Source organism: Strongyloides ratti (assembly GCF_001040885.1).
Source record: "Strongyloides ratti genome assembly S_ratti_ED321, chromosome : 2".
Taxonomy (NCBI): Eukaryota; Metazoa; Nematoda; class Chromadorea; order Rhabditida; family Strongyloididae; genus Strongyloides; species Strongyloides ratti.
The window spans coordinates 3483185-3510240 of record NC_037308.1 but is presented as its reverse complement, the minus strand read 5'-3'; the positions used below and the strand labels follow the sequence as shown (position 1 = coordinate 3510240).

At 21.8% G+C, this 27056-nt stretch overlaps 12 protein-coding genes across 12 annotated transcripts; 6 read left to right on the top strand and 6 right to left on the bottom strand.

Annotated features, from left to right (window-relative positions):
• Positions 1–1967: 1967 nt before the first annotated feature.
• Positions 1968–2920, top strand: SRAE_2000110300 (Hypothetical protein; the record flags this gene model as incomplete). Its single annotated transcript, XM_024652015.1, has 3 exons — positions 1968–2268; positions 2311–2376; positions 2553–2920. The coding sequence occupies 3 exons, from the start codon at positions 1968–1970 to the stop codon at positions 2918–2920; spliced, it is 735 nt and encodes a 244-aa protein (XP_024505635.1).
• A 601-nt stretch (positions 2921–3521) lies between these two features.
• SRAE_2000110200 (Thyrotropin-releasing hormone receptor) lies at positions 3522–8638 on the bottom strand (the record flags this gene model as incomplete). Its single annotated transcript, XM_024652014.1, has 4 exons — positions 3522–4061; positions 4112–4735; positions 4813–5171; positions 8605–8638. 4 exons carry the CDS (start codon positions 8636–8638, stop codon positions 3522–3524), a joined length of 1557 nt encoding a protein of 518 aa, XP_024505634.1.
• Positions 8639–9810: 1172 nt separating this feature from the next.
• On the bottom strand, positions 9811–11168 carry SRAE_2000110100 (SET domain-containing protein; the record flags this gene model as incomplete). The annotated part of the gene is made up of 3 exons (XM_024652013.1): positions 9811–10195; positions 10244–10900; positions 10939–11168. 3 exons carry the CDS (start codon positions 11166–11168, stop codon positions 9811–9813), a joined length of 1272 nt encoding a protein of 423 aa, XP_024505633.1.
• Positions 11169–11579: 411 nt separating this feature from the next.
• On the top strand, positions 11580–11979 carry SRAE_2000110000 (40S ribosomal protein S25; the record flags this gene model as incomplete). The annotated part of the gene is made up of 2 exons (XM_024652012.1): positions 11580–11756; positions 11803–11979. The coding sequence occupies 2 exons, from the start codon at positions 11580–11582 to the stop codon at positions 11977–11979; spliced, it is 354 nt and encodes a 117-aa protein (XP_024505632.1).
• A 370-nt stretch (positions 11980–12349) lies between these two features.
• SRAE_2000109900 (ADP-ribosylation factor GTPase-activating protein 1) lies at positions 12350–13000 on the top strand (the record flags this gene model as incomplete). The annotated part of the gene is made up of 2 exons (XM_024652011.1): positions 12350–12415; positions 12455–13000. 2 exons carry the CDS (start codon positions 12350–12352, stop codon positions 12998–13000), a joined length of 612 nt encoding a protein of 203 aa, XP_024505631.1.
• Positions 13001–13466: 466 nt separating this feature from the next.
• Positions 13467–14927, bottom strand: SRAE_2000109800 (6-phosphogluconate dehydrogenase, decarboxylating; the record flags this gene model as incomplete). Its single annotated transcript, XM_024652010.1, has 1 exon — positions 13467–14927. One exon carries the CDS (start codon positions 14925–14927, stop codon positions 13467–13469), a length of 1461 nt encoding a protein of 486 aa, XP_024505630.1.
• A 702-nt stretch (positions 14928–15629) lies between these two features.
• On the top strand, positions 15630–17167 carry SRAE_2000109700 (Elongation factor Tu, mitochondrial; the record flags this gene model as incomplete). The annotated part of the gene is made up of 2 exons (XM_024652009.1): positions 15630–15675; positions 15720–17167. 2 exons carry the CDS (start codon positions 15630–15632, stop codon positions 17165–17167), a joined length of 1494 nt encoding a protein of 497 aa, XP_024505629.1.
• Positions 17168–17357: 190 nt separating this feature from the next.
• On the top strand, positions 17358–18188 carry SRAE_2000109600 (S-adenosylmethionine mitochondrial carrier protein; the record flags this gene model as incomplete). The annotated part of the gene is made up of 3 exons (XM_024652008.1): positions 17358–17733; positions 17795–17810; positions 17906–18188. The coding sequence occupies 3 exons, from the start codon at positions 17358–17360 to the stop codon at positions 18186–18188; spliced, it is 675 nt and encodes a 224-aa protein (XP_024505628.1).
• A 57-nt stretch (positions 18189–18245) lies between these two features.
• SRAE_2000109500 (Cathepsin L.1) lies at positions 18246–19315 on the bottom strand (the record flags this gene model as incomplete). Its single annotated transcript, XM_024652006.1, has 2 exons — positions 18246–19179; positions 19218–19315. 2 exons carry the CDS (start codon positions 19313–19315, stop codon positions 18246–18248), a joined length of 1032 nt encoding a protein of 343 aa, XP_024505627.1.
• A 421-nt stretch (positions 19316–19736) lies between these two features.
• Positions 19737–21179, bottom strand: SRAE_2000109400 (BTB/POZ-like domain and BTB/POZ fold domain and BTB/POZ domain-containing protein; the record flags this gene model as incomplete). The annotated part of the gene is made up of 2 exons (XM_024652005.1): positions 19737–20708; positions 20754–21179. 2 exons carry the CDS (start codon positions 21177–21179, stop codon positions 19737–19739), a joined length of 1398 nt encoding a protein of 465 aa, XP_024505626.1.
• Positions 21180–22860: 1681 nt separating this feature from the next.
• On the bottom strand, positions 22861–23277 carry SRAE_2000109300 (Histone H2A.v; the record flags this gene model as incomplete). The annotated part of the gene is made up of 1 exon (XM_024652004.1): positions 22861–23277. The coding sequence occupies one exon, from the start codon at positions 23275–23277 to the stop codon at positions 22861–22863; it is 417 nt and encodes a 138-aa protein (XP_024505625.1).
• Positions 23278–24883: 1606 nt separating this feature from the next.
• On the top strand, positions 24884–26479 carry SRAE_2000109200 (Succinyl-CoA:3-ketoacid coenzyme A transferase 2, mitochondrial; the record flags this gene model as incomplete). The annotated part of the gene is made up of 2 exons (XM_024652003.1): positions 24884–26144; positions 26187–26479. The coding sequence occupies 2 exons, from the start codon at positions 24884–24886 to the stop codon at positions 26477–26479; spliced, it is 1554 nt and encodes a 517-aa protein (XP_024505624.1).
• Positions 26480–27056: the final 577 nt, after the last annotated feature.

The window sequence follows — 27056 nt, the reverse complement described above, 5'->3', positions numbered from 1 at the left end:
TGAAACATATGAGTTACTTTTAAACTTTTCAAAAATAATTGCTTATAATTAATATTTAAGGATTATGTAAATTACAGTTTTATCAATCTTAAATCATATCAACAATTTCAATTTCAATATCAATACATATTATATTATACATGTAAAAAAGTTTAAGCGTGAATAAGCCTTTATAAAAATAAAAAATAGTTATTTTCTTTACTTATTGTTTATTATATTTTACTGTTAAAAATTTTTCTCATATATAAATTTATTTGATACATAAAATAAACGTTTTTATCAAACATAATTTTTATTATTATAATAATAATTTTAAATATTAAAATATTTTGATAAAAATATTACTTAATACATTACATGGTATAAATTTTTTGCTGAAATTTTTACACATTTAATATGTAAAAGTTTAAAAAATGTATTTTAAATGTTTTTAAAAGATTTTTTTTTTGTTTTAATAATTAATCATACATTTTTATTAGTTATAATTTTATTATTTATTATACTTTTTAATTTATTTTTTAAAGTAAATATAAAAAGGATATCTAATATTTTATCAAAATAATTGTAATTGATAATAGAAAATATTCTTAAGATGAAAATTAATTTTATCAATATTTTTTCTATAACAATATTATTTTTTTTTTTATTTTGTTAATTTTAGATGAATAATCTATTAAGTTGTTATTTTCTAATTATAAATAATATTGTTAATAATTAAAATTATATTTTTATGTAATAGAATTTTTACAAATACATTTATTATTTTTTTTAATTAAAAAAAAATTTTTTTTTAATTGCATTTTTTAAAATTAAAATTTATTATTAGAAATTGTACAAGTATTATTGTATGTTTGAAATATATATATAAATTTTTTCAAATCTACAAAAATAATAGCTTTCAGTATACTTTTAATAAATTGTACTCTTAATAACTACTTACTACATTTTTATCATGAAGTATATATGGTACATCTATATCAAAAAGTTTTAAAGTAAAAGTTATGTATTTTGACAATGATATTTTTTTGATAATTATTCAACATTTTTAGTAGAATGTTAAATTATTTAACTTACTAGTTTATGTATAGTTTATATAGTTTAAAAGATTTGTTTTCTTCTAACTAGTTATTTATTTTAAAGAATAAAGATAATTTAAAATTTATTGATCAATATAAAACTGAAAATATATAAATTTTAAGTTCATTTAAATGTTAAAAAATAATTTAAAAAAAAAACTGGTTATAAAATATTATTTATAATATTTTTCTTTTTTATTTTTTTATTATAGTTAATTTATGTATGCATAAATGTTTTTTTTTTATCTTAAATAAATGTTATTGTACATTAAATGAATTAATTTTATATCTGTTTTAGAATAATATTTTGTAATGCCAATTAAAAATTATTTCTATAAATATTATTTATAATAAAGTCAGTCAAATAGACTGTATTACTTCATACTTGAAAAAAAGCAAGCATTTCAAATAGTTCCATTTCTTTGTATCTATAAATAAATACATTTAATTTTCATGTATAATCAACAATGCTTTTCATATTATATTTTAGTTATTAATTATTATATTTCTATTAGTAGGTTAAATTTTTAACATTAGTATTAAAAAAATTTTTTTCTTAATATTATCTGTTTAGTATTAAGATTTTTTTTATTTACTTTTCGTAATGTTAAATATACATAAATTTTTGAGATTTTTTTGAATACTAATAACTTTGTTTAAATGAAGTAATGATTTTAAGATGAGGTTAACTACAAAACGTTAAAATGTACTTTATATAAATATTATAAGAAAAATTTAAAAAAAAATAACCTTTGTTGTATCATTTTATGGAATTATTATATATATTTATATATTTATTATAGATTTAAATATTTACTTTAAAAAAAAAATTATATTCTTAATCCTTACTATTATCATATAAGTATATTATCATATTTAAAAAATAAAAATATGACACGTTCATTGTGTGCCTGTTGTCAGTTTCTCCGTAAAGACAAACATATTTCTAATAGTCAAGATTTAGAAGCCGGTGTAAAAAGTGAGGTAAAAAATATTATTCCTATTATGTTAAACACAGAAAATTGTAATTTTAAATTAAAAAATAATAATATTAATGATAATGCTGTAATTGTTAATGAAACTACAAAATGTAATAATGAAATTTTTCATACAGCAAGAACAGCTCGTGAAGATATTGTAAAAGATTACAAAACTATGGAGCAGTTAGTTAAAGAAATAAGATTAGACAATGGTTTGTTAAAAAGTATTAAATTATTTACATTAAAATTTTAAGGTATAATAGATACACCACGATTACCAACAATAGATGTTACATTAATTGAATCATCACAGATAAAAGGTATGTTTAAAATTATATTGACCATTGATAATGTTAATAAAAAAAAACAACTTTTCCTAAAAATTATTACTAACATTTTTATTTAGTTTCAAAGAATCGAAAAAATATAAATTATAATAAATGTTATTCTCAAATATAATAATGAAAATTTTCTTTATTATTTATAATACTTTTAGTTGAAACAACATTACCAAAAAGTGATTCAAATATGGGAGATAAATTTAGTGAAACAGGATCTTCATTAAGTTCTCCAAATTTAAAAAAATATAAAGATTGGGAATCAGGTAATTCAACATCTGATATTAGTCAAATATCACCAGTTCGACAAGAATCTGGATATGAAAGTTGTACTTTTGAAGATATATCTTTAGATGAGGTACAAATTATTGGTATTCAAACAGAAAAAGATGATATTTTAAGAAAAAAAAAGTCTTTTTATGGTCATATATCTACAATACCGCAAAATTTTTATATAATTTTTTCATATTTATATTTTTTATTTATATCGACTATTTTTAGAATTGTAAAAAAAATTCTAGGTTAATATTTTAAAAATTTTATTTTTTATAAAAAAAGTAAAGTTTTTATAAAATTGTATTTAATTTAATCAAAATTTTAAGATACAAAGAGTTAAATTTAATAAAATCTGTTATTTTTTTTTTATCATCACTTAATTTTAAATATATACTTATGTATTTTATTTATTTTTAACCACCTATATATATATTTATAGTTCCCTTTAATAAAATGAGGGATATAAAATAAATAATTAATATATTTTAATCAGTTATTTTAATAAAATATTTTAACATTTAACATATATATTTATATAAATTGTTACTTAATTATGTTATACTTAATATATTATTGTACATAAAAAATAATCTTTTACAAGAATTTTATTATTTTTTAAACATATTATAATAATAAAAAAATTTACTTATATATATACATTAAATAATTATTAAAATAAATTTTTAATTTAATTGAAAAAAAAAGTATATTAATATATTTATAATAAAAATAAATAAATATTATTAAATTTTTATATATCTAAGAAACATTAACAAATATTAATCAATATTAATTAATAAATGACCCGAATTTTAAAATATTTAATCATAATATGTTAATACAAATTATTTTTATGAACATGTACTTGTTCCTGTACTTGAGCCAGATATTAATCTTTTATTACTATTGTTATCATCATCATTTATAATTTTTTCCAAATTTACCAAATTAATGTTTGGCGTACTATTTTGAGAAACCATTTCAATGCTCTTAACTTTTGAACATTTTTTTGAATTTGTTAAACTCTTTAAAAGTATATTACTATTTTCTTCATATGTATCTATTTTTCCATTAATTTTATCATAACATATAGAATATTTTGGGGTACTGTATTCTTTATTTAAATTATTTTTAGGTTCATTTATAGATAAACAAGATAAATATGATGTTGAAGAAAATAAACGTCTAAAGGCATCTCTAAATTTTTTACTCATATGATTATATAATATTGGATTAATAGCACAATTTATAAATATCATAGTTTTTGAAAAAAATATATACCAATCAGGAGCCCATTTTATCTTAGAAAATGAATTATACATTACCATTGCACGATAAGGTAACCAACAAACAGCAAAAACTACAACAACTAATGCTAACATTTTTATAACCTAAAAATAAATTTTATTTACTTAAACTATAATATTAAAATTATACTTACTTGATTATTTGCTTTTAATCCATTTGTCCTACTGTTACAAACGAAATCATTTGATTTTGTATCATTAGAAAATTTTGATAAACTAATATTTTGTTTTTTTTTATGACTATTTATTTTACCAGTTTGTTTCATTCTATTTTGACTTAATGTATAAGCAATTTTTCCATAAATAAGAAAATATAATATCATAGGTGATATATAAAAACCAAAAAAATCTCCCAAAAACATAACTTTATATGTCCAATTATCTCTAGCTAATGAAAAGTTACACTCAATACCATATTCATCTCTTCTTAATGATGCTAAATATAACCAGGGAGAATTATATAATATACAAAATATCCATATTCCTAATATTATATGTTTTGCTCTTTTAACAGTGCATATATAACGTGCTCTAATTGGATGACATATTCCAATATATCTTTCAATAGTAAATGCAGCAATTGATAAAGATGATGTATTAATTGATAAAAATGGTAGATATGATGATAATGCACATCCAACAGAACCAAAAATAAAATTTGTATTATGTAAGTATGATAATTCTGTTGGAGCAGTACATAAAAAAAATAGACAGTCAGATGTTGCTAATGAACATAAATAACAATTTGTTGGTGTTATCTAAATTAAATTATTGTAATAATAAAAAAAAATATATATATGTATATATTTTATTTATTTATATATATATAACATACCATTCCTGGAACTTTAAATACTACAGTAATAACTAAAATATTACCTATAATACCAGCAATACTTAATATTGAAAAAATAAATGTCATAATTAATCTTATATGTATTGGCCAAAATTCATCTTCAATCCCATTAACAAAAGTATAATTATTATTAGCAACTTCAAGATATGTTTGAAAAAATTGTAATGCATTTGTTGTTGGGTTAACATTACCATTTGAAATCATGTCAATTAAAATATCTTTATGATCATAACATTCCTCAAGACTTAATAATTCTTGAAGTGTTATATTTGAAGAAATATTTGTTATTGATGGGCATAGTTGATTTATTGAATATATCGGTGAAACATTTGCCATAACTAAAATGTTAAAAATATGTTAATAAAATAAAAACAGAAAGTTTTACGGTGTAGAAAAGAATAGAATTAGTGAGTGAAAGATAATATGCTTTAGAATAATATGAAGATGTAAATGATATGAATAATATAAATAGTACATGAAATGTATTAAATTTTTAACAAATCAAGTTATTTTTTAATTTGCTATAAATAAATTTATTACCAATAACCTTAAAAAAAATATTAATAAAAACTATTTTAAAATTATTTTATAAGCTAGATATAATTATGTTTGTTTTTAAATTTAAAATAATCATACTAAAAACTTTTTTACTTAACAAACTAAATTTTTTTTTTATTAAATAGTTATATAACAACTGGTTTGTTACTAAAATTATATAGTATATTTTATAGTTTAAAAAGTTTAGTAAGAATAAACTTTTTTTTATTTATTTTGTTTTTTTTTTTAAATAAAAATATATTACATATCAATAATATATAGTAAGAAAATTAATTATTGTAAAAAAAAAAAATATTGTTATGTAAAATATTTGTACATCATTTTTGGTACAATAATCTATTTATCATTATAGGAACTTTATTTAATAAGATTACTAAATGTTGTTGATAGCTCAAAACTTAGAATGAAAGTGGATATGTTTTTAAAAAAAACAAAATACAACATTTATCAGTCAACAACATAAACATTATTTTAAAACAAAAATAATAATATATATATTTTTTTTACAAATTTAAAAATACAATACATAAATATATATATATATATCAAATAAGCTTATCTATATTTTAATGTAACGATTTATTTTATGTATTTTATCCTTACTTTTATGAGTACCATGATAATTAACAAACATCACGAGAAAATGTATATATCAATTATGGGACAAAGTAATATCATTTGATCATTTTCTTTTAATCGTATTTAAATCAACTCTGTTTATATATATATATATTTCCTATTTACTTATCTTTTGTAATTCTTTTAACAATAAAGTCATATCATAAAGTTACTTCATTATATCAAAAAATTTAATTAATCAAATATTCAATTATAAAATTTGATAATGAAAAAGAAATTTTAATAGAAAAAATTTTAAAATTTTTATATGTTAAGAAAAAAAAAAATTAAATTTGTAAACTTTTAAAGTATAGAATAAAAAAATTTTTGATTAAAAGAATGTTTTATCTATTTGTAAAAAAATTCAATCTTTGGTGTAATTATTCTTAATGCTTAATACAATTTAAATTTAAATATTACTAATTTATGATTTTTTTGTTTGACGTCAATAAATTTCACAAGAAATTTATCTTTAGAAAAGTTTTTTTTTTTTTTTAACATAATATATTTTAACATAAAAAGAATTTTAAAAAAATTGATGGACTTTTAAAAATATATAATATAAAAAGAGTATTAAGTTTTTTTTTCATGTTAAAATAATGATACTTAAATAATGTATAAATAATATAGTAAAAAAAAATAATAAAATAACATAAAAATAACAGAGATAATATAATATTATGGTATCATATCAATAAATAAATATTTTTTACATTTTAATTTTTTAATTATTTACAATTAAATCGTCATAATTTCACGATAATTGTAGTAAGTTAAATGGTAATTTATGCATTGAAGAAATGACAAAGAATCCATAAGTCATGTTTAAAATATTCATTTTTTTTTATTATTTTTAAATAGTGCTTCCTATAGTATGATGAAAAGTCAAAATTATAAAAGCACTTTAATGACGGTAAACATTCACCTGAAGTATGGCTACACAAGGAAAATATGTATACACTCTTCATAATTTATGTTTAGATTAAAATATTTTGATCCTGAACAAAACATTTAATGACGAAGAAATCTTATAAATAAATAAAAGTAAAAAATTATATATAATAAAGTAGTATTTTTTTTTGTTACTTAAAAAAATATATAAATTAATTTATAACAAAAGAATTTTAATAAAAATTAATTTTTAAATATATATAAAAATTAAGTTATAAAACTTTTAAAATAAATAAAAGATGGAAGATTTTGTTTGTAATGAATAAAACAAAAATTTTTTAAACTAAAAAATTATCGTTTAAGTTATTATGTAAATTAAAAAAAATGTATATTTTTTTTTATAAAAAAAAAAATTAGCAATTTGTGATAAATATAATTATTTTTCAATTGATAAAAAAAATATGTTATACACTTAAAAAAGGAAATGCTATATGTCCTTTTATTTCTTATAAAAAATTTATTTTCTTCTTTATTATTGGTAAAAACAAGAGGTTTAGATTGAATAGTTATATTTAACAACATATTGTGAAACATGATACATTTTTGCACTGTATAATATTTGACTATGCTAAAGTAATAAGAAATAGAAGATGGTTACAATAAGGATAAATTATATAAAAATTATTCTTCCTAAAGAAGCTTTGATATTTGTTTAAAAATTTTTATTTACATTAAAAAAATGTTTAAAAATTTTAACATGGTATTATATTTTTATTATTATACAAAAAAAAAATATATATGGTTTTTTTTTTATTATCATTTTACAAATGAATTTTAAATTTTTAGAAAATAAAATATGGGTAAAAAATTTTTTTAGATTTTACAAGATACTTAGAATGTCATTTAAATATAATAAATTTTTATATATGAAACATGAACATATTTTTAATTATATAAAGGTAGTAAATTTTCTTTATTAACACTATAAGATTAAATATTGGTATTGTCAAAAACAAATAATTTATTATTACGTCTATTAACTTATGATTTATTTATAATCGCATTAAATATTTTTTGATATATAAATTAATGATAAGTTTTATTAAGATAATTTTTAAAATTGATAAAAAAAAGTTTACTTTTTTTACAATAAAATATTATAATATTTTTAAAAAAAATTTTGTTAGTAAATAAAAACATAAATGATAGTTTTGTAAAAATAAATTCAATACTTTCATTATTAAAAAAAAAAAAATAAATATAAAATGAAATGAAATTATAACATGTATTCAAAAGTTATTATAAAATACATACGCTTAAATTTGTTGATTTTATTTATATTTATATTGTTCACAATATAAATAAATATTATTACAACCTATTATTTTCTCATTTCTCCGACATACAAAACATTATTGAAGTTTAAAAAAAAAAAGTTAAACTATTTATATTAGCTTTTAAAATAAAACCAATTAAATTACAAATTTAAAAATACTTTTATGATATATAAGGATTACTAAAAACAATTTGATAATAAAGTTAATAAAAAAAATTTTTTAAAAGTTTTTTTTTCATAAATATTTAAACTTGGTTTAAAAACAACACATATTAGTAAAGGAAAAAAGTTATTAAAAAAAAATATGTTAAAAGAAGTATTAACATTAGAATATGTAATTGATTTTATTGGAAATCACAACAACTTACTATGGCTCAGGACATTAAACATTGAAAGAAGCATTTTTACGGTAGTATTAAAATATGTTTACCAATAAACTTTCAACCATAAATCATTCCTCATACATGTAATATTTTTGTATTTATTTAGAGTAATTTCTAAAATCCAGAAATTCTCTAAATTAAGATAATATATTATCATTGTATAAAAAAAAATAAACAAATGTATTTAAAATTGTGTATATATTTGAAAAGTTACAATATTATAGTATTCTATCAAACATAATTAATTTTAAAAAAGTACAATATAATTCAATAAAAGATTAAAATGTTTACTATTTAAAATAATTATTTTTAGGTAAAAAAAAATATTTTTAAAATATAAGGCTTTAAAGAAAAAGTAGTAAATATTATTATTTTTAAATTTTCTATAACATTCATCACAACACAATCACTTTAATAAGTTTAAAGTCTCTTTATCAACAAACTAAAATTTAAATAAAGAAATGTATATTTTTTTTCATTAACAAACGACTTATTAATATTAAAAAATGTCATTGTATTTTAAAATTAGTAACTATAGATAGTTCTTTGATAGCAGATATCAACCTGCATAAATAAATAGTATAATAATTTGCGGAGATTTAGTACTGTTAGCAATCATATTAGAGATGTTAAACAAATCTCAAATAGCTACTAAAACAACTAAAGAGATAAAGGTTTTTTTTTTTTAATTTATGAAATTTGATACAGACAAATGGTTAAAAATTCAAACTTAATTACTATAAGTAAAAACAATAAGAAAAATTAATATTTTAATAATTTCCGCAAAATAATGCTTGCTACGATTTAACAAATAATTTCTAAACATATATTTATGTTTATATTAAAAATGAAAAATACTAATTATCCAATTTTGTTTTCAGCTAAAATTGTTTTTAGAAAAAAAAAAGATGTATTTCTTTTTAAAAAAAGTCCACTGTTATAATCTTCAAAAACTAATATGACTTAATATATTTTACAATCTTTTTACATTACAAAAAATTTCCATAAATATATCCAAATTTTTTATTAAAAATCATAAATTTAAAAAAAAGTTTATTGTCTAAAAAGAAATACATAAAAACATTTGAAGATATAACATCCCTTCTGACTAATTTTAAAGTACTATTGTTTAAAAATATCCTACTTAATTTTTTTCAAATAATTGAATTGGGAAAACAAAATAAATAATATTTATGCTTTTAAAGACATATCTTGAATATTATTATAAATAAAATCATCATCTTGTTTAAATGAATCTAATTTAAAATCACTTTCATCTTTATTTTTTTTCTTTTCCCAATTAATCAAAAATTGTTCTATTATTTTAATATTATCTACCCACAGCCATTTTAAATCACTACTAACTTTTTCTGATTTTGATAAAAATAAATTAGATAATAATTTTAAAATTTTTTTTAATATATCATCCTCTTTATAAATATATTTCTCAGCTTCATTATCATCAATACTACTTAAATTTTTTCTCCAATTAATTAATAATTTTGGTTCCAATAAACATAATCGAATATTTGCTCTCATTGAGTAACTAGGTTCAATATCAGAAGCAAATAATGTACTGCAAATAATATTATATAACTGTGTAAACTTTTATCATTTAACTTACAAGGGGTAATTTGCATCAAGTATTGCTTTTTTCTGCCCACTACTAACTTTAATTTTTAATTTGTCTAGTAAGACAAATAATAAGTTATGATTTATTTTAACTCTGTTATGAATATTGTCTGGTAATGTAAAACCATATTCTATCCATAATCTTCCATTATCATGTCCACCATAACAAACATAAATTTGTTTTCCTTCAACTATACTACGGGTTGACGTTACACAATATCTAGAAGTCTTTGGAAAATGATTAGCTATAGTATTAGCATTACATGAATGATTTAACATATCAACAAGAGGAATTACTGCTATTGTATCACCTTCACAATTATCTAATAATTCATTTTCTTTGTTTTCAACATAAATACAACGTGTATTTACTAATTGCCAAGCCCAAACTAAAAGATGTTTATCTAATTCTTTACATTCTTCAATAGCTAAAAGTTTTTCTTCTATTTCTTTCCATTCTTTTTGTTGAGCAAACCAAAATTCTCTTGTATTTGTTGGTAAAGATTCAGGATTTAAATTAGGTATCTTCATTATTGGTGTATTAAATGTTTTTGGTAAAATATCAAAATAAGGTTTAAATTTAGAATTTATATTTTGAGATTCAATAGCAAAAAATAAAACAAGGAGATGTAAAGGCTTTAATTTATGTCTAAAAATATTATTTTCTTAAATTAAATAACAACTTACTTCAAACAAATATTATTATATGTCTTCATTCTAGCTATTTTTCCAGCCGTTATTAATAATGAATCCGGAATATCAATTATTTTTTCATTTTCTCTATAACATTTTTTTGTATAAATACTATATCCTATATCTTCACCATCATATTTAAGTTCATAATCACCAAAATTAACACCATTATCAATAAGCCATTTTGTAAAATTTCCAATTAATATTTGTTGACAATTATCCATTGTTACACTATTACTTAGTTAAAAATCTCGATAATGATTATCTATCTTTTATTTTCAAATACTTCTCCATTAACGCATAGTTTCCACCACTTTATATATACCGCGTCTCATTTTATTTTATATTTTTTTTCATACATATTTTACCAATGAAATATGCAACTGTCTCTTGCTACAACACTTTGGAATAATGACATGCTGTCCCTAGATAATGTTAATTTTTAAATACTTTTGTATATTTTTCTCAAATTAGTATTTTTTATTAATTACATTTTATATAAATTAAAAATATAATCTTATAAAATTGTATTTTAAAAGATTATTTATATTTTTCTATTAAAACGTCTATCATAATTTTTTATTAAATCGACACTTTTGTCATATTCTTTAGAATAATATATATTTTATTGTAGGATGCCACCAAAAACCTCAAAGAAGGCTGATGCAAAGGCTTCTAAAGCCCCCGCTAAAAAGAAGGAAGGATCCGGAGGAAAAGCTAAAAAGAAGAAGTGGTCCAAAGGAAAAGTCCGTGATAAACTTAACAATATGGTCCTTTTCGACAAACCTACATACGATAAACTCTACAAAGAAGTAAGTTTTATAGAAAATATAGGTATATTTACCACGTAATTTCTAGGTTGTTACATGTAAACTCATTACTCCATCAGTTGTTTCGGAACGCTTAAAGTGCCGTGCTTCTCTTGCTAAGGCTGCTTTAAGGGAACTCTATGCTAAAGGACTTATCAAACTCGTTGTTAAATCAAGCTCTCAATTGGTTTACACTCGTGCTACTATGGTTGATGATGCTGAATAAGTTTTTATTGTTACTTGATCCTTCTTGTTCTTAAATAAATTGTTGAAGTATTTTTTTTCCTTGTTACTATATTAATTAATTATATAAGGGTATCTTTAAATAGCTTGTACAATGTCATACTTCTGAATTAGAAAATCAATTATTGATGTGGAAGGGTTTCACATAAAACTTTTTTTTTTTAAATTATTACTAAATATTTTTTTTTATATTAGTTATCTAATATAATAATTTAATTTTATATTGAATTTTCTTTTTGTTTTTACTATTCAGATTTCATATTCTTTTCAAATAGTAATTACAAGTAGGATATATATATATATATTTATACATGTATTTTTTTTAGTGTTAATTACTTAACTACATAAAAAAAATGATTCAAAATTGTACCAATAAATTAACATTTTTACATAATATAAGAAATGAACATAACAACAACGTTAGTTGAAAAATATATATATTAAATTCTTATATTTAGAAATGTTTTGAATGCCACGCTGACAATCCAACATGGGTTTCTGTTTCATATGGAATTTGGATTTGTTTATATTGTGCTGGGAAACATCGTTCATTAGGTGTACATATATCATTTGTTAGATCTGTTGAGATGGATGCTTTAACTGATATTGAAGTGAAAAAATTATTAGTTGGAGGAAACGCAAAAGCAAAGTTATTTTTTTCACAATATTATGAAAATTATTTAGAAAAAAAAAAACATTTATCAATAGATAATATTAGAAAAATTTATAATTCATTACCAGCTGAATTGTTAAGAGAAAAAGTAAAATTAGAAGCCGAAGGTAACATTTGGTCTTTGGAAAATGCTTTAATAAGGTTAAAGGAAGCAGAAGAATGTGAAGATGATAATGAAGAAAAAAATAATGTTTCAGATATGAGTTTGTGGAATCACAGCATACAAAATGATATAAAAATTAACAAAACTGAGAATAATAAAACTAAAAAATTTTCATTTAAACATTCAACTGCCATATCTTACATTTATCGTTTTATTAAACGTAGTTAATTTTGAATATAAAAACAATGTAGAAGTAATTTCAGTGCTATTCATTTTTGGTAGAGTCATTTTTTCTGGATAAAAAAAAGTAATAATTTTTTGTTTATTTTTAGTGTCCTAATTTTTAATTATAATATTTTCTTAGTTTTTAAAAACGAAAAGAATTTTTTATGTAATACCTTTGAATGTCAAAATATCATTCTTGAAAATATAAAATTTCCAACTATAGTAATAAACATATTAATATAGAAAATGGTTTTTTGAAAAAAAAAATTTAATTCTTGAAACTTTGCTCCTAAAGAAAATACCTTTTAAAAAGGAATTTAATAAAAAAATTAATACTTTCTTTACAATGCTATTAAAGGTGATTAAATACTTTTTTTTGATTAATTATTATTTGAAGAAAAAAATTTTATAAAATAGATTTTAAATTCATAGTTATGTAAAAACAATTTTTAAAAAATATAAACTACTATCAAGCATTGTAAGTATTAGAAGTAACACGTCCACCTTTGCCTGTCCAATTAGTATGAACCCATTTGCCTGGTTCAGCTAGTAATTCGTAAGTATGTGCTCCAAAATAATCTCTTTGAGCTTGTAGTAAATTTGCAGGTAATATTTCACTACGATAACCATCATAAAATGCGAGTGCTGTTGAAAAGGCTGGTGTTGGAATTCCAAGTTGAACAGCTGTTGATACTACATTACGCCAAGATTGTTGAGCTTCAGCAATAGCGTCTTTAAAAAAGTCATCTAAAAGAAGATTATCAAGTTGAGGATTTTTTTCAAATGCCTCTTTAATTTTTCCTAAGAAAGCAGATCTAATGATACAACCTCCTCTCCACATAAGAGCAATAGCTCCAAAATTCAATTTCCAGTTAAATTGACGTGAAGCTTCAGCAAGTAACATAAATCCTTGAGCATATGATACAATTTTTGATGCATACAAAGCTTTACGAATATCTTCAATAAATGTTTTTTTACAAGAAATTAATGACTGTGGTATTTGACTAGGTCCTTTCAAAACTTTTGAAGCTTTTATACGTTCATCTTTTATGGATGACAAACAACGAGCAAAAACAGCTTCACCAATTAGTGTAACTGGAATACCATATTCTAATGAAGCAATGGCGGTCCATTTGCCGGTTCCTTTTTGTCCAGCAGTATCTTTAATTTTTGGCACAACTGGTTCACCTTTTTCATCTTTATATCTAAGAATATTAGCAGTTATTTCAATCAAAAATGAGTTTAATTCTCCTTTATTCCAACTATCAAAAACATCAGCCATTTCATCATAACTAATATTTAATGCATTTGCTAATAAATGATAAGATTCTCCGATAAGTTGCATATCACCATATTCAATTCCATTGTGTACCATTTTAACAAAATGACCAGCTCCAGCTTCTCCTACCCAGTCACAACAACTTTCTTTACCAACTTTAGCGGAGATACTTTGAAAAATATTTTTAATGTGAGGCCAAGCTTCAGATGCACCTCCAGGCATTAAAGATGGTCCATAACGTGCACCTTCTTCACCTCCACTAACACCAGATCCAACGAAATAAATTCCTTTTTCTTTTAATTCTTTATATCTTCTATTGGAATCTGTATATTCACTATTTCCTCCATCAATAATAATATCTCCAGCATCTAAAAGTGGAACAATATTTTGTATTGTTTGTTCTGTTGCACTTCCAGCTTTAACAAGAATCATAATTTTTCTTGGTTTTTTTAATTTTTTAACCATATCTTCTAAAGAAGAAGCACCAATAATTTTTGTTCCTTTAGCTTCATTCTTTAAAAAATCTTCAACTTTTGAAACAGTTCTATTAAATGCCACAACAACATAACCTTGATCATTCATATTAAGAATTAAATTTTGTCCCATGACAGCTAATCCAATAACAGCAATATCACCAACAGCTTCAGTCATTGTTGTATCTGAAATATAATAATTATTATAAAACTAAGAACAAATCTTTATTATAACAAAAAAAAACTATAAACATTTAATAATTTAAAAAGCAATAAATTAGGTCAAGGCCAAATTGATTGACAATTATCATAAAAATAAATTAGCTTATAATGACTATAATATTAAATAGATAACAACTTTATCAAAAAATTGTCCTTTGACAAGATGTATAAGCGTATGAATAAAATTCGAATGGGGTGATTTGTTAAATGTTACATATTATTTCTTATCAAGCAAAAATATTTTTAAATTATAAAAAAATAAATTAAAAAGTATAATATTGTCCTAGTGAAAAATTTAGAAAATTACACTAAATTTAAATATAAAAATTATATATGAAAGAAAATGTATGCTTATAAAAAATAAGATAGTATATATAAAATTAGTTATTTGTATTGATAGTTTTAAAGTAAACAAAAGTAATATCTTCATGTAATTGTATATCTTGATATATAATATTGAAATAATTTGTTTATCTGTTTAATATAAACCATAAACTTTTGACAAATTAAACATTAAAAAAATACAAACCACATTTTTTTAACGCCGCCTTCTTAAGACATTTCACCACGGGACTACGTTTTGTAAAGAAAATCTGAAAATAATTGAAATACAGTGCTTTATTCCAAGAAGCAAACATTTTATAAATTTATAGAAGATATGGTTTTTTCTACATATTTATCTCGTTCTTTGTTATCTTCTTTTAGTAAGTTTCTTATTTATTCTATTAAAAATTGTTCTTTTTTTAAGAAGCGGGAGTTAATGTATCACGTTTTGCTAAACCACAATTGATAAATTTTGAGGCAACTAGATGTTTAGCTGTTCCAGGTGGTAAAACTACATTTAAAAGAGATAAACCTCATTTAAATGTTGGAACTATTGGTCATGTTGATCATGGAAAAACTACATTAACTGCTGCTATTACAAAAATATTAGCAACACAAAAAGGAGCTAAATATAAGAAATATGAAGAAATTGACTGTGCACCAGAAGAGAAAGCTCGCGGAATTACAATTAATTCATGTCATTTAGAATATGAAACAGAGAAACGCCATTATGCTCACATTGATTGTCCAGGTCATGCAGATTACATCAAAAATATGATTACAGGAGCAGCTCAAATGGAAGGAGCAATTCTTGTTGTTGCTGCTACTGATGGACCAATGCCTCAAACACGTGAACATTTACTTCTTGCATCTCAAATAGGTATTCCTAAGGAGAATGTTGTTGTTTTCTTAAATAAAATTGATCAAGTTGATGATGAGGAAACTAAAGAACTTGTAGAAATGGAAATTAGAGAATTACTTAATGAATTTGGATATAATGGTGATAAAATACAAATTATACCTGGATCTGCTCTTTCTGCATTAGAAGGTAGAAATCCAGAAATTGGCGTAGAATCAATAAAGAAATTATTAGAAGTTTTGGATACATCTTTTGTTATTCCATCAAGAGAAGCTAATTCTGAACCTATGTTTGCAGTTGAACACATTTATACTATACAAGGAAGAGGTACCGTTGCTACAGGTAAACTTGAAAGAGGTACTTTAAAAAGAAATGACAAAGTTGCGATTGTTGGTAATGATCGTGATGATGTTAAATCAGTTATATCCGGTTTGGAATCATTTAAAAAAACTGTTGATGTAGCTGAACCAGGTGATCAACTTGGAATTCTTTTGAGAGGTCTTGGACCAAAAGATATTAGAAGAGGATGTGTTGTTTTACCACAGGGACATCAACATTTGATTACAGACAAAGTTAAAGCTCAATTATATGTTCTTAAGCCTGAGGAAGGTGGTTCTAAATTACCAATTGCTAATTACTTTTCTGAACATGTATTTTCTCTTACTTGGGATGCTTTAGGTTTTATAGAAATTATTGGAAAAGATTTTATCATGCCAGGAGAACATTGTGAAGTAAAACTTAAATTAAATCAAAAAATGTTTATAGAACCACAACAAAGATTTACAATTCGTATGAATAATACAACGATTGGTACTGGAGTATTTGTAGAATTACTACAACCACAAACTGAAGAAGAAAAATCTGCAAAATATAGAAAGAAATTAATGAAATTAGAAATGGAAAAACTTGGATTTAATCCATATGGAGAAGTAATGGAACGTAGGCTTAAACCAGATTACACAAATTCACCAAGAGACAATCCTTTGGCTAAAGCTTTTGAAAATCCTCAATAAAATGTTTTGTTTTTGTTTAGGTTATTAAATGTTATTGATATTTACTATCTTTTATGAAATTTGTCACATTTACATCTAGTTTTTTTATTATAATAAAATAAAAAAGTTTTAATTTTTTTTTGTCAATTTCGATTGATATCGGATTAGTATTTAAAATTGAAAGTATTAAATAGGTATTAGTTATAGATTCATGTCGGAAAAAGAAAGTTTAGAACCACTGAGGTGGTTTTTTTGTGGAGGATTTGCAGGATTATCTGTAGATTTAGCTTTATATCCAATTGACACAATTAAAACAAGGATTCAATCTGAAAATGGATTTGCAAAATCAGGTGGTTTTAAAAATATATATAAAGGTATAGGAGCTGTTGCTTTAGGTGCAGCACCAGGATCAGCTGCTTTTTTTGTAACATACAAAAAATTACAAGAATTACCTTTTAATGATAAAATGTCTCCATTAAGGTATGCTCTTTATGCAAGTATTGCTGAAATATCAGCATGTATAGTTAGAGTACCAACAGAACATATAAAACAATTAGCACAGACATCAAGATATAAAGAAGCAAAAGGTAATTTAGTAGAAATTTTTAAATCTGAATTGAGATTAAATGGATTTATGGGATTATATAGAGGTTATTTTTCAACAGTTTGTAGAGAGATTCCTTTTTCTTTTATACAATTTCCAATTTGGGAAGAAATGAAATTAAAATGGAGTAAATTTAAAAATAAAAATAAATGTAGTCCATTAGAAAGTGCAATTTTTGGTAGTATTGCTGGTTCATTTTCTGCCTTTCTTACAACACCATTAGATGTTGCTAAAACTAGAATTATGTTAGATATTAATAATGTATATAAAAAAAGTATATTAAATGTTTGGAAAAGTATAATAAAGAATGAAAAACCAAAACAATTATTTGCTGGAGCAATTGTAAGAACAATGTGGATAGGTTTAGGTGGTTTCATATATTTTTTTGGTTATGAATTTAGTATGAAAATGTGGGAAGATTTTATTATTAAACATTAAATTTTTTAATTTATTAAATTTAGGAGAAATAAAAATTATATACAAATTAGATATCTATTAAACTATTGGAAAAGATGCCATTGTTGCTATACCACACATATTATTTTTATTTCTAGCAATAAAAATATATCCATTATTACCCCATAATGTACTCCATGAATTTTTAACAATCCAATAATCATCATTTCCATTTGATCCATATCCAACAATTAACATAGCATGAGAAAGATTTTTTGTGCTACAATTTTTTTCAGACCATATACCATTTTTATAATTTGTAAATGATATATGTTTTGCATCAATAACAACTGATATTGGACCAATAAAAGCAACAGCTTTTTTTAATGCTTCTTCATCATTAATTGGTATATTATAATAACCAAGAACATTAATATTAACACTTTCATTAGTATATTTACAAAATGTTTTTTCACCAACATATTGATAATTTTTCTCCTTATCAATATTATTTTTTATTTGAATAAATTTAAAAACATTATTCGTCCAACCACCTTGACAACCATCATAACCAATACAATCAAGTATATTTTGCTCTGATAATGATATTAATTCACCTGTTTTTCTTATATATTGCCCTTCAAGTGAACCAATAGATGCAAAAATATAACTTGAACCACATTGTAGTTGATTTTTAACAGGTGTAACATAACCACGTTCTCTCCAATCAACATAATCTGGTGGATCTAAATCTTCTGGAGGTTTCCAAATGTTAACTTTTTCTTCTTCATTATAAAGTGGAATATTTTTGCTAAATTCATTCAACTGATTAATTTCAATAGGTGTTCTATCAGATATATGATTAATATCTATTTGAAACTTAACTTCTTCTTTTGTATACATTTCATTATTTATTTTAAAGACATCTTTATTATTAATAAAAAAATTTTTTTTAATATTATTTTTAATATCATTTGAATATTTTTGTTTTAAATTAATTTGATATTGATTCCAAGATAAATTATCATGTATTCTAAAGAAAAACAATATATATGACAATTATAATCTTACTTAAAAAAATTATCTTTTTTTATTTGTGCTTTAACATAATTAGAATAGTTTATATAAAGAATAAAATAAAATAAAATAATATTAGTTAACAAAATCATTACTTTTCACAAATTTAATTTAATTATAATAAATTTTTTGAATGTTATTTCTTTTAAATGATTATCTAAATATTGTAGAATATTTGAAAAAAAAAAAAATTCTTTTAAATAATTTGTTAGAAATCTAGTTTGTTAATTTTATTCGCACTAAAAATTTATGATGAAATTATTAGATAAATATATTTTTAGTAATAATACAAAACATTACTTTTTTTTTTAAATAAATATTGTTAAAGAATGTTGGTTTTTGATTATGTTATATATTAAACGTTAATATAAATAAATATTAAAAAAAAATTTAAAAGATTGTTTTACAACGCAATCATAAATAAGAACATAACTATTAATTATTTTATTCTTTTTTTTTTCATTAATTTTACAACAACTTTTTTTTCAAAGTAACTAAATTATTAAATATTATTTAAAAAAAATTTTCTTTTATTAATTCTTCTTTTCCTCTTAGTATTTGTGGTTTAATGTATTGTTCATATACATCATAACCAAATTCTGTAATTGGGTCGATGCCCGAGGCCAATATATGTTCCCATGTGCCATTTCTAGAAGCTTGAAGTGATAAAAGTACAACAGCATTAAATAAATTTAACCTAATTGCGTTTTTTATTTTATCTAACCATGGAAATTGTTCATCCATTATTAAATAAATTGCTAATTTATGGAGAATAGAAGGAAAATTAAATTGAATTGCAGTTTTAGTAACATCTGAAAAATGTATAGAAGCAGATCGATTATTCATATAAACATGATTTAACAATTCTTTAAAACTATCACTTGATAAATTAGGAATATTAATAACAATTGGTTGTGAATTTTTTAATTGATCTTTTAATAATTCTGCAAAATATGGTGATTCCTGATACAAAATATGTTTATTTGTGTAAAGAATATCTCCATTATCAAATATTAACTGCAAATCTCCATCATTGTATAATGGTAGATGATCAATTTTTTTATGAATAACATCAATATTCAATTGAATAAATTTTTTTTCTAATTCACTTCCAAAAAAAATTGGATGAGGAAAAATACGTGTTCCTAAATCAAATATACATGTATAATCTTTTGAAAAAGAATCATCGTAGTTGTAGGATTGTAAGTTTATCTGAATTTTATACAATAATTCAATATTTGGTGATTTTGGAACAACATTCATCTCCAAACATTCTAAATTATTTTGATCTTTTTTAAGATTCAACACTATATTTGCTTGACATAATTTAAATACAATTTCAGTATCAGGAGTATCAAATGGTTCCATACAATAGATATCTTCTCCATCAACTAATTTTATACCTAACTTTGAAAACAATCCCATTGACTTGGTAATTGTAGTTACATTTTCTCCATTTTCATTAGATGAAATATAAGTGACTGTCTTTGAAATTATTTCAATATTCAAAAAAACATTCATAGCACTTACTTTAGGTGATATGTAAAAAAGATATGGTACACTATTTTCATCTATATCTCCAACTCCAAATTGACAATCAAATTTTTTTTCTGTAGCAGAAGAGTCACCAAAAGCTTTTAATGTTGCTTTAAAATTAAAAAAAACTTTTGTATTTTTAAAACGTGAAGATATGTTTACTTTTAAAGCTTCACAATTATTTTCATCAATTATCTCTTCTAATGTAAGAATTGCCTCATCTAACAAAAACATTACTTTTTTTTCTCCTTTATTCAACAATTTTCTAACTGTTAATTCTGCACCATTCTTTAAAGTAATTGTCATATTTTTGAATAATCCTTTTGTTATTGATGAATACACGACTGATGACTTGAATTCTGCATCCCATTCTGGAGCTGTACTAACAGAAAATGTAGACATGTCGATATTTCTAGACATTCAAAAAAATTTTATTTTCTGTATAAATAGAATTTTTATTTGACTAAAATTTTAATTTTAATTAATCGTCTTTCACATAATTCATAATATATTTTAATTTTTTTTTTAATATTATAGTCGTTAATTTATTATACATCACTAAATCTATAAAAAAAATTTTTTATAAAAAATAAGTTATTATTTAAAAATTATTTCTATGTGAGAAAGAGTTATTTTACTTTTATCGATATATTTTCTAATTATAATTTTGACTTGTAAATATTACAGTTGAATAATAATTGTTTACAACTTTTAAAAATAATTTATATTAATACTAGTTATTTTATTTAAAATACAAAATATCATAGCAAATTTAAAATATATTTTTCTATCCGAATGATTGAAATAATAAAAAAAAAAGATTAATCAATTTATTTTAATAATAATTTCGTTTTTTATTGTCAAATAATAATTATAACATTATAAATTTATCTTTTAAAGGAAAACATTTTTTTTTAAATAATTTTCTTCTTTAATTTTTTAGTTATTTAAGTTGCAGTATATTTTAACGTTATTCTTTGTATATTTTTCTATTAATGTTAAAAAACAAAACTTAAGAGATACTTTAATTAATTATTATCTAAAATAATTAATGGTTCTTGAGATAAATTACAAACATTATTTTAGTAAAATTATTATTCTGAAAACAACTTTTTAAGCAAAAAATTTTTTTGATTTTAAGTTTATTACAAGTACACGATGGATTAGCTATTAACTATTTAATTAACTACAATTATTTATAAAATTACATAAAATTCATTATAAAAAATATTTGCATTTTTTTAATTTTAAAAATTTAATTTTTCTTTTACAATTTCCATACATCTATAATAGAGTTTAATTTTTATTATCCCAGTTGGTTGCTAAATTTTTTTTAAATATATTTTAAAATTCTTATTAAATTGAGTAAAAAAATAGAGGAAATTTAAATAGAAAAAAAAACGAAATAAACTTAAAATAATTTATATTTGTTATAATTGTTATTACTGTTGCATTTACGGCTATCACTGATTTATATCTATAGATAAATTTTTAAAAAAATTTGTTTTTTTTCCCAATTTTAATTGTCTGGTACTATATAATAACAGTTGAAACGCTTGATATAATTTAAAAAAGAATTAATTTCAAAACTTTTTAATTTCCAATAATTATATCACTTGAATTCGGTATTATCTTTAATATTTATTAAAAAAAGTTAATTATACTTTGTCTGATTCAAAATAATCATAATTGTTAATGTATAATATTAATAAAATACAATAATAAGCCCAATGTCAATTACTCTTTGTTTTTTATATTTTTAAAAATAAAAATTGGCCAAGAAGAAATGGATATCAATGTAAATAAAGTAGTTTATTCTATCAGTATAAAATTTCTTATTAAAAACATTTTTAATGATGTGTAGTGTAAAAATGGATAAATAAGAATGATTTCCTTCAAAAAAATAACTACATTTATTTTTATTATTGCAATTTCTTTATGTAAAAAAAGTTTATTAAATATTTAAATATCGAAATTAATTTTTCAAAACTCATTTTTCCTCTATATATATATACTTATATATATGTAGGATTTATAAATAGTTACTATCCGAAAACAAATATAATTTCCGAGATCAAATTAATTAAAAAAATATTATAAATTACTGAGGCATTGGCGGAGCTCCCGGAACTTGTGGTTGTTGTGGATTCTTATTCATTAAGTATCTGTGAATATGAGGAATAACACCACCACCAGCCAATGTTGCTTTAATAAGTGTGTCCAATTCTTCATCTCCACGAATAGCCAAATGCAAATGTCTTGGTGTTATACGTTTAACTTTTAAATCTTTAGATGCATTTCCTGCCAATTCTAAGACTTCTGCAGTCAAATATTCTAAGATTGCAGCACTGTAAACAGCCGCTGTAGCACCTACACGACCACCAGCCATTGTTCTTTGTTTTAGAAAACGATGAATACGCCCAACAGGAAATTGAAGACCTGCACGGGCACTACGGGAAATAACTTTATTTTTTGCTTTACCAGAATCTTTTCCTGCTTTTCCTTTACCACCAGCCATATTTGCTGCTAAAAGTTATAGATATTTCTCTAAAAATATCAAAATTATTTTATTAACAACTATCAATTTAGAAATTTATTATTAAATTGAATCTCGAATAATAAATGGCCACAAATACTATAAAAATAAACATCTTGACTAACTTTTATTCACTCACTCATTGATTAACTAACAACTTATCGCGCCAAAAAAGACCCAATAGCATAAAATGATTGTAGTACTTGACAACCAATAAAAGTGAACTTTCATTGCCAATTACAAACAAACTATATAAACTGTTGTGTTTAAATGATATATATAGAACAGGTTACAAAATACATTTCGTAGTAAGTGACAATACTCCAATGGTTAACAAGAATATATTGTAAGACCGGCAAATAATTTTAAGTTATAAATGATGGTGATAAAAATTAAATTTTAAAGTTTTACGGGTTTATTTTAACATAGTATTATGTGTTGTCTATTTTAGACGTATTAAATAAACACAAGAAGAATGCAAATTAAAAAATCATTTAATTTACTGGTAAAACGTGAAATTGCATGTACACCTTTGTTTATTATCTTAATTAACTTAATTTTTTGTCTTTTTTTTTATTGAAGTTTAAGATGTTGATAATACTTGTTGGTGTTTATTATCACAATTGCTGGTAGAATAGTAAAAATTGAGGATTTTTGTAAAAAATAAAAACTTTTGAAATTTAATAAAAGTACATTAGTAAACGTAAATTAATAATATTTTTATCAATTTTTAATATCATAAATACTTTTTTTTTGACAGAAAAATAACAACGGAAATAGTTTATGTTTCACAAAAAAGTATAACATTTAAAACAGCGACTAGTGCCTTAAGTAGCAATCAACATATGAATAAAATTTTAAAAAGAGATTCATTAAAAAAATTATTTTCAACATTTTGAGTATTATAAAAATAAAATAATAAAAATTGTGTTAATGTTTGACTGTGTTTTTAATTACTACTGACAAAAAAAGGTCAAATTTCACTTTAATAATTAATTATCATTAAATTAATAAAAAATATTTCTTTTTAATATTCCTTTTTTATATACATATTTTATGTTTATCAAAGTATTCTCCTCATGCTTATATATTTTCAACTAACTTTGATAATGAAAAAATTACAAAAAATGTTTTGATATATTTACTTGCTGTCAAATTATAAAAATGTTACTTAATTTTTTTTTTTAAATTAATAAATTTAAAATAATCATAATATAATTTTTTAGTAATTGATGACGTTAAAATGATAATTAATTTATATTATCATCCAAAATTCTAGTAATTTTTTACTGACCTGTGGAACCATATCAAATAATTGTTTCTAATAAAAAATGTTCCAAATTTAACAAATTAAAAATTAATATTTTTATAATAAGGTATATGGATGCCTACCATTTGAAATGTCGACCTATTTAAATGCTATGGAAATATAAATTGATCTGGTTTAAACTCAGACTATGAAATATTTTGCATTTCAAATGATATATTAAAATAAAATAATATTATATAATATATGTATATATATATATATCATTTGTGCTTATAATTTATATTTCTTGGTTTTATTTTTAAAAGAGAAAAAAACATAATGATTATAGGAAAATTAAATAAATCTAAATTTTCTTCACTTGTTAAAAGTATTTACCTTAGATCGATTTCAACATCTTCTAGACTAGAGGCAAATTTTTACAAAACTCCTGATGAAGCTATTATTGACATAAAAGATGGTTCAAAATTGCTAGTTGGTGGTTTTGGACTTTGTGGTATTCCAGAAAATTTAATTGATGCATTAGTTAGAAAAGGAGTGAAAGATTTAACTTGTGTTTCAAATAATGCCGGAACTGATAATCATGGTTTAGGAAAATTATTACAATCAAAACAAATAAAAAAAATGATTTCTTCTTATGTAGGAGAAAATAAATTATTTGCAAAACAATATTTAGAAGGTGATATTGAATTAGAATTTACACCCCAAGGAACATTAGCAGAAAGAATTCGTGCTGGTGGAGCTGGTGTGCCTGCATTTTATACTCCAACAGGATATGGTACATTGGTTCAGAAAGGAGGTGTACCAATGAAATATAGTAATAGTGAAAAAAATAAGGTTGTTGTTTCAAGTAAACCAAAGGAAGTAAGAATGTTTAATGGTATTAACTATGTTCTTGAAGAAGCAATTCAAGGTGATTTTTCTTTAATAAAAGCATGGAAAGCTGACAAACTTGGTAATGTAGTTTTTAAACATACTGCACAAAATTTTAATACCCCTATGTGTAAAGCATCAAAATGTACAATAATTGAAGTTGAAGAAATTGTTGAAGTTGGAGAATTGAATCCAACAAATATTCATGTTCCATCTATATATAATCATAGAATTATTTGTGGAAAGAATTATTTAAAACCCATTGAAAAACTTATGTTTAAAGAAGAATCTGATCATAAAACAGGTGACAAAAAAAATTCAAATGTTGTAAAATCACGTGATTTTATTGCTTCAAGAGCAGCATTGGAATTTACTGATGGAATGTACGCGAATCTCGGAATTGGAATTCCAACTCTTTGTCCAAATTATATTCCAAAAGGAATGACCGTTCATTTACATTCTGAGAATGGAATTTTAGGTGCTGGCCCTTATCCAGAACATGGTAAAGAGGATGCAGATTTGATTAATGCTGGTAAAGAAACAATATCTTTACAACCAGGTGCTTCTATATTTTCATCAGATGAAGCTTTTGCTATGGTTAGAGGTTCTCATGTTGAAATAACAATTCTGGGTGCATTACAAGTTTCTTCTCATGGTGATTTAGCTAATTGGATGGTACCAGGAAAAATGGTTAAAGGCATGGGAGGTGGTAAGTTTATTACATCTTATAAATATATATATGTAATTTTAGCAATGGATCTAGTGTCAGCTCCAGGAGCTCGAGTAATTGTTACTATGGAACATATAGATAAAGATAAAAAACCTAAAATTTTAGAAGGATGTAATTTACCTCTTACTGGTAGAAAGTGCGTATCAAGAATAATTACTGATATGGCAGTATTTGACGTATGTCATAAAAATGGATTAACTTTAATTGAAATAAGAAATGGTTTGACGATTAATGATATAAGAAAAAACACAGGATGTACTTTTAGAATCCACAAGAATTTAAAACTTATGGGACAAAGTATGCTAAATCAATAAAAAATAAATTTTATCAAAAATATAATGCTATCTTTTCTTTTTTAACCATTTCATTTTATAACAAAATATTTTAATATATATTTAAACAGTGATAAATTAACAACAAATAAACAATGATTAAGTGTATTGTATCATCAACAAAATTTAAAATACAAGTTTTTATGGTAGCATCAGATTCTTTACTAAAGCTATGTTTTGTTAGATAGAAATAATTCAATAAAATAATAATTGTTTCTGAGTTAAAAGATTAATACATAGATTTTTTATTTAAAAAAAATTAATAAGAAAATATACAATTTTACGCTATCAAATTATTCTGATAGACAATAATAGTATTTTTTAAAAATACGTTATAAAAATAAAAATAATAGTATGTTTAAAAAACAATCAGCTTAATGTTATTAATTATATTTTTAAAAAGTTAATCTGCAGAGATTTCTAATTTTAGTTCATAAAATATGAAATAATATAAATATTACACGAGATATAAAGTAAGAAAATATTATCAATGTTTGAAATTAATAACAAAAAACATTTTTTTCTCTGTCAAAGGTAATGGGTAAAAGCTTAATATTAA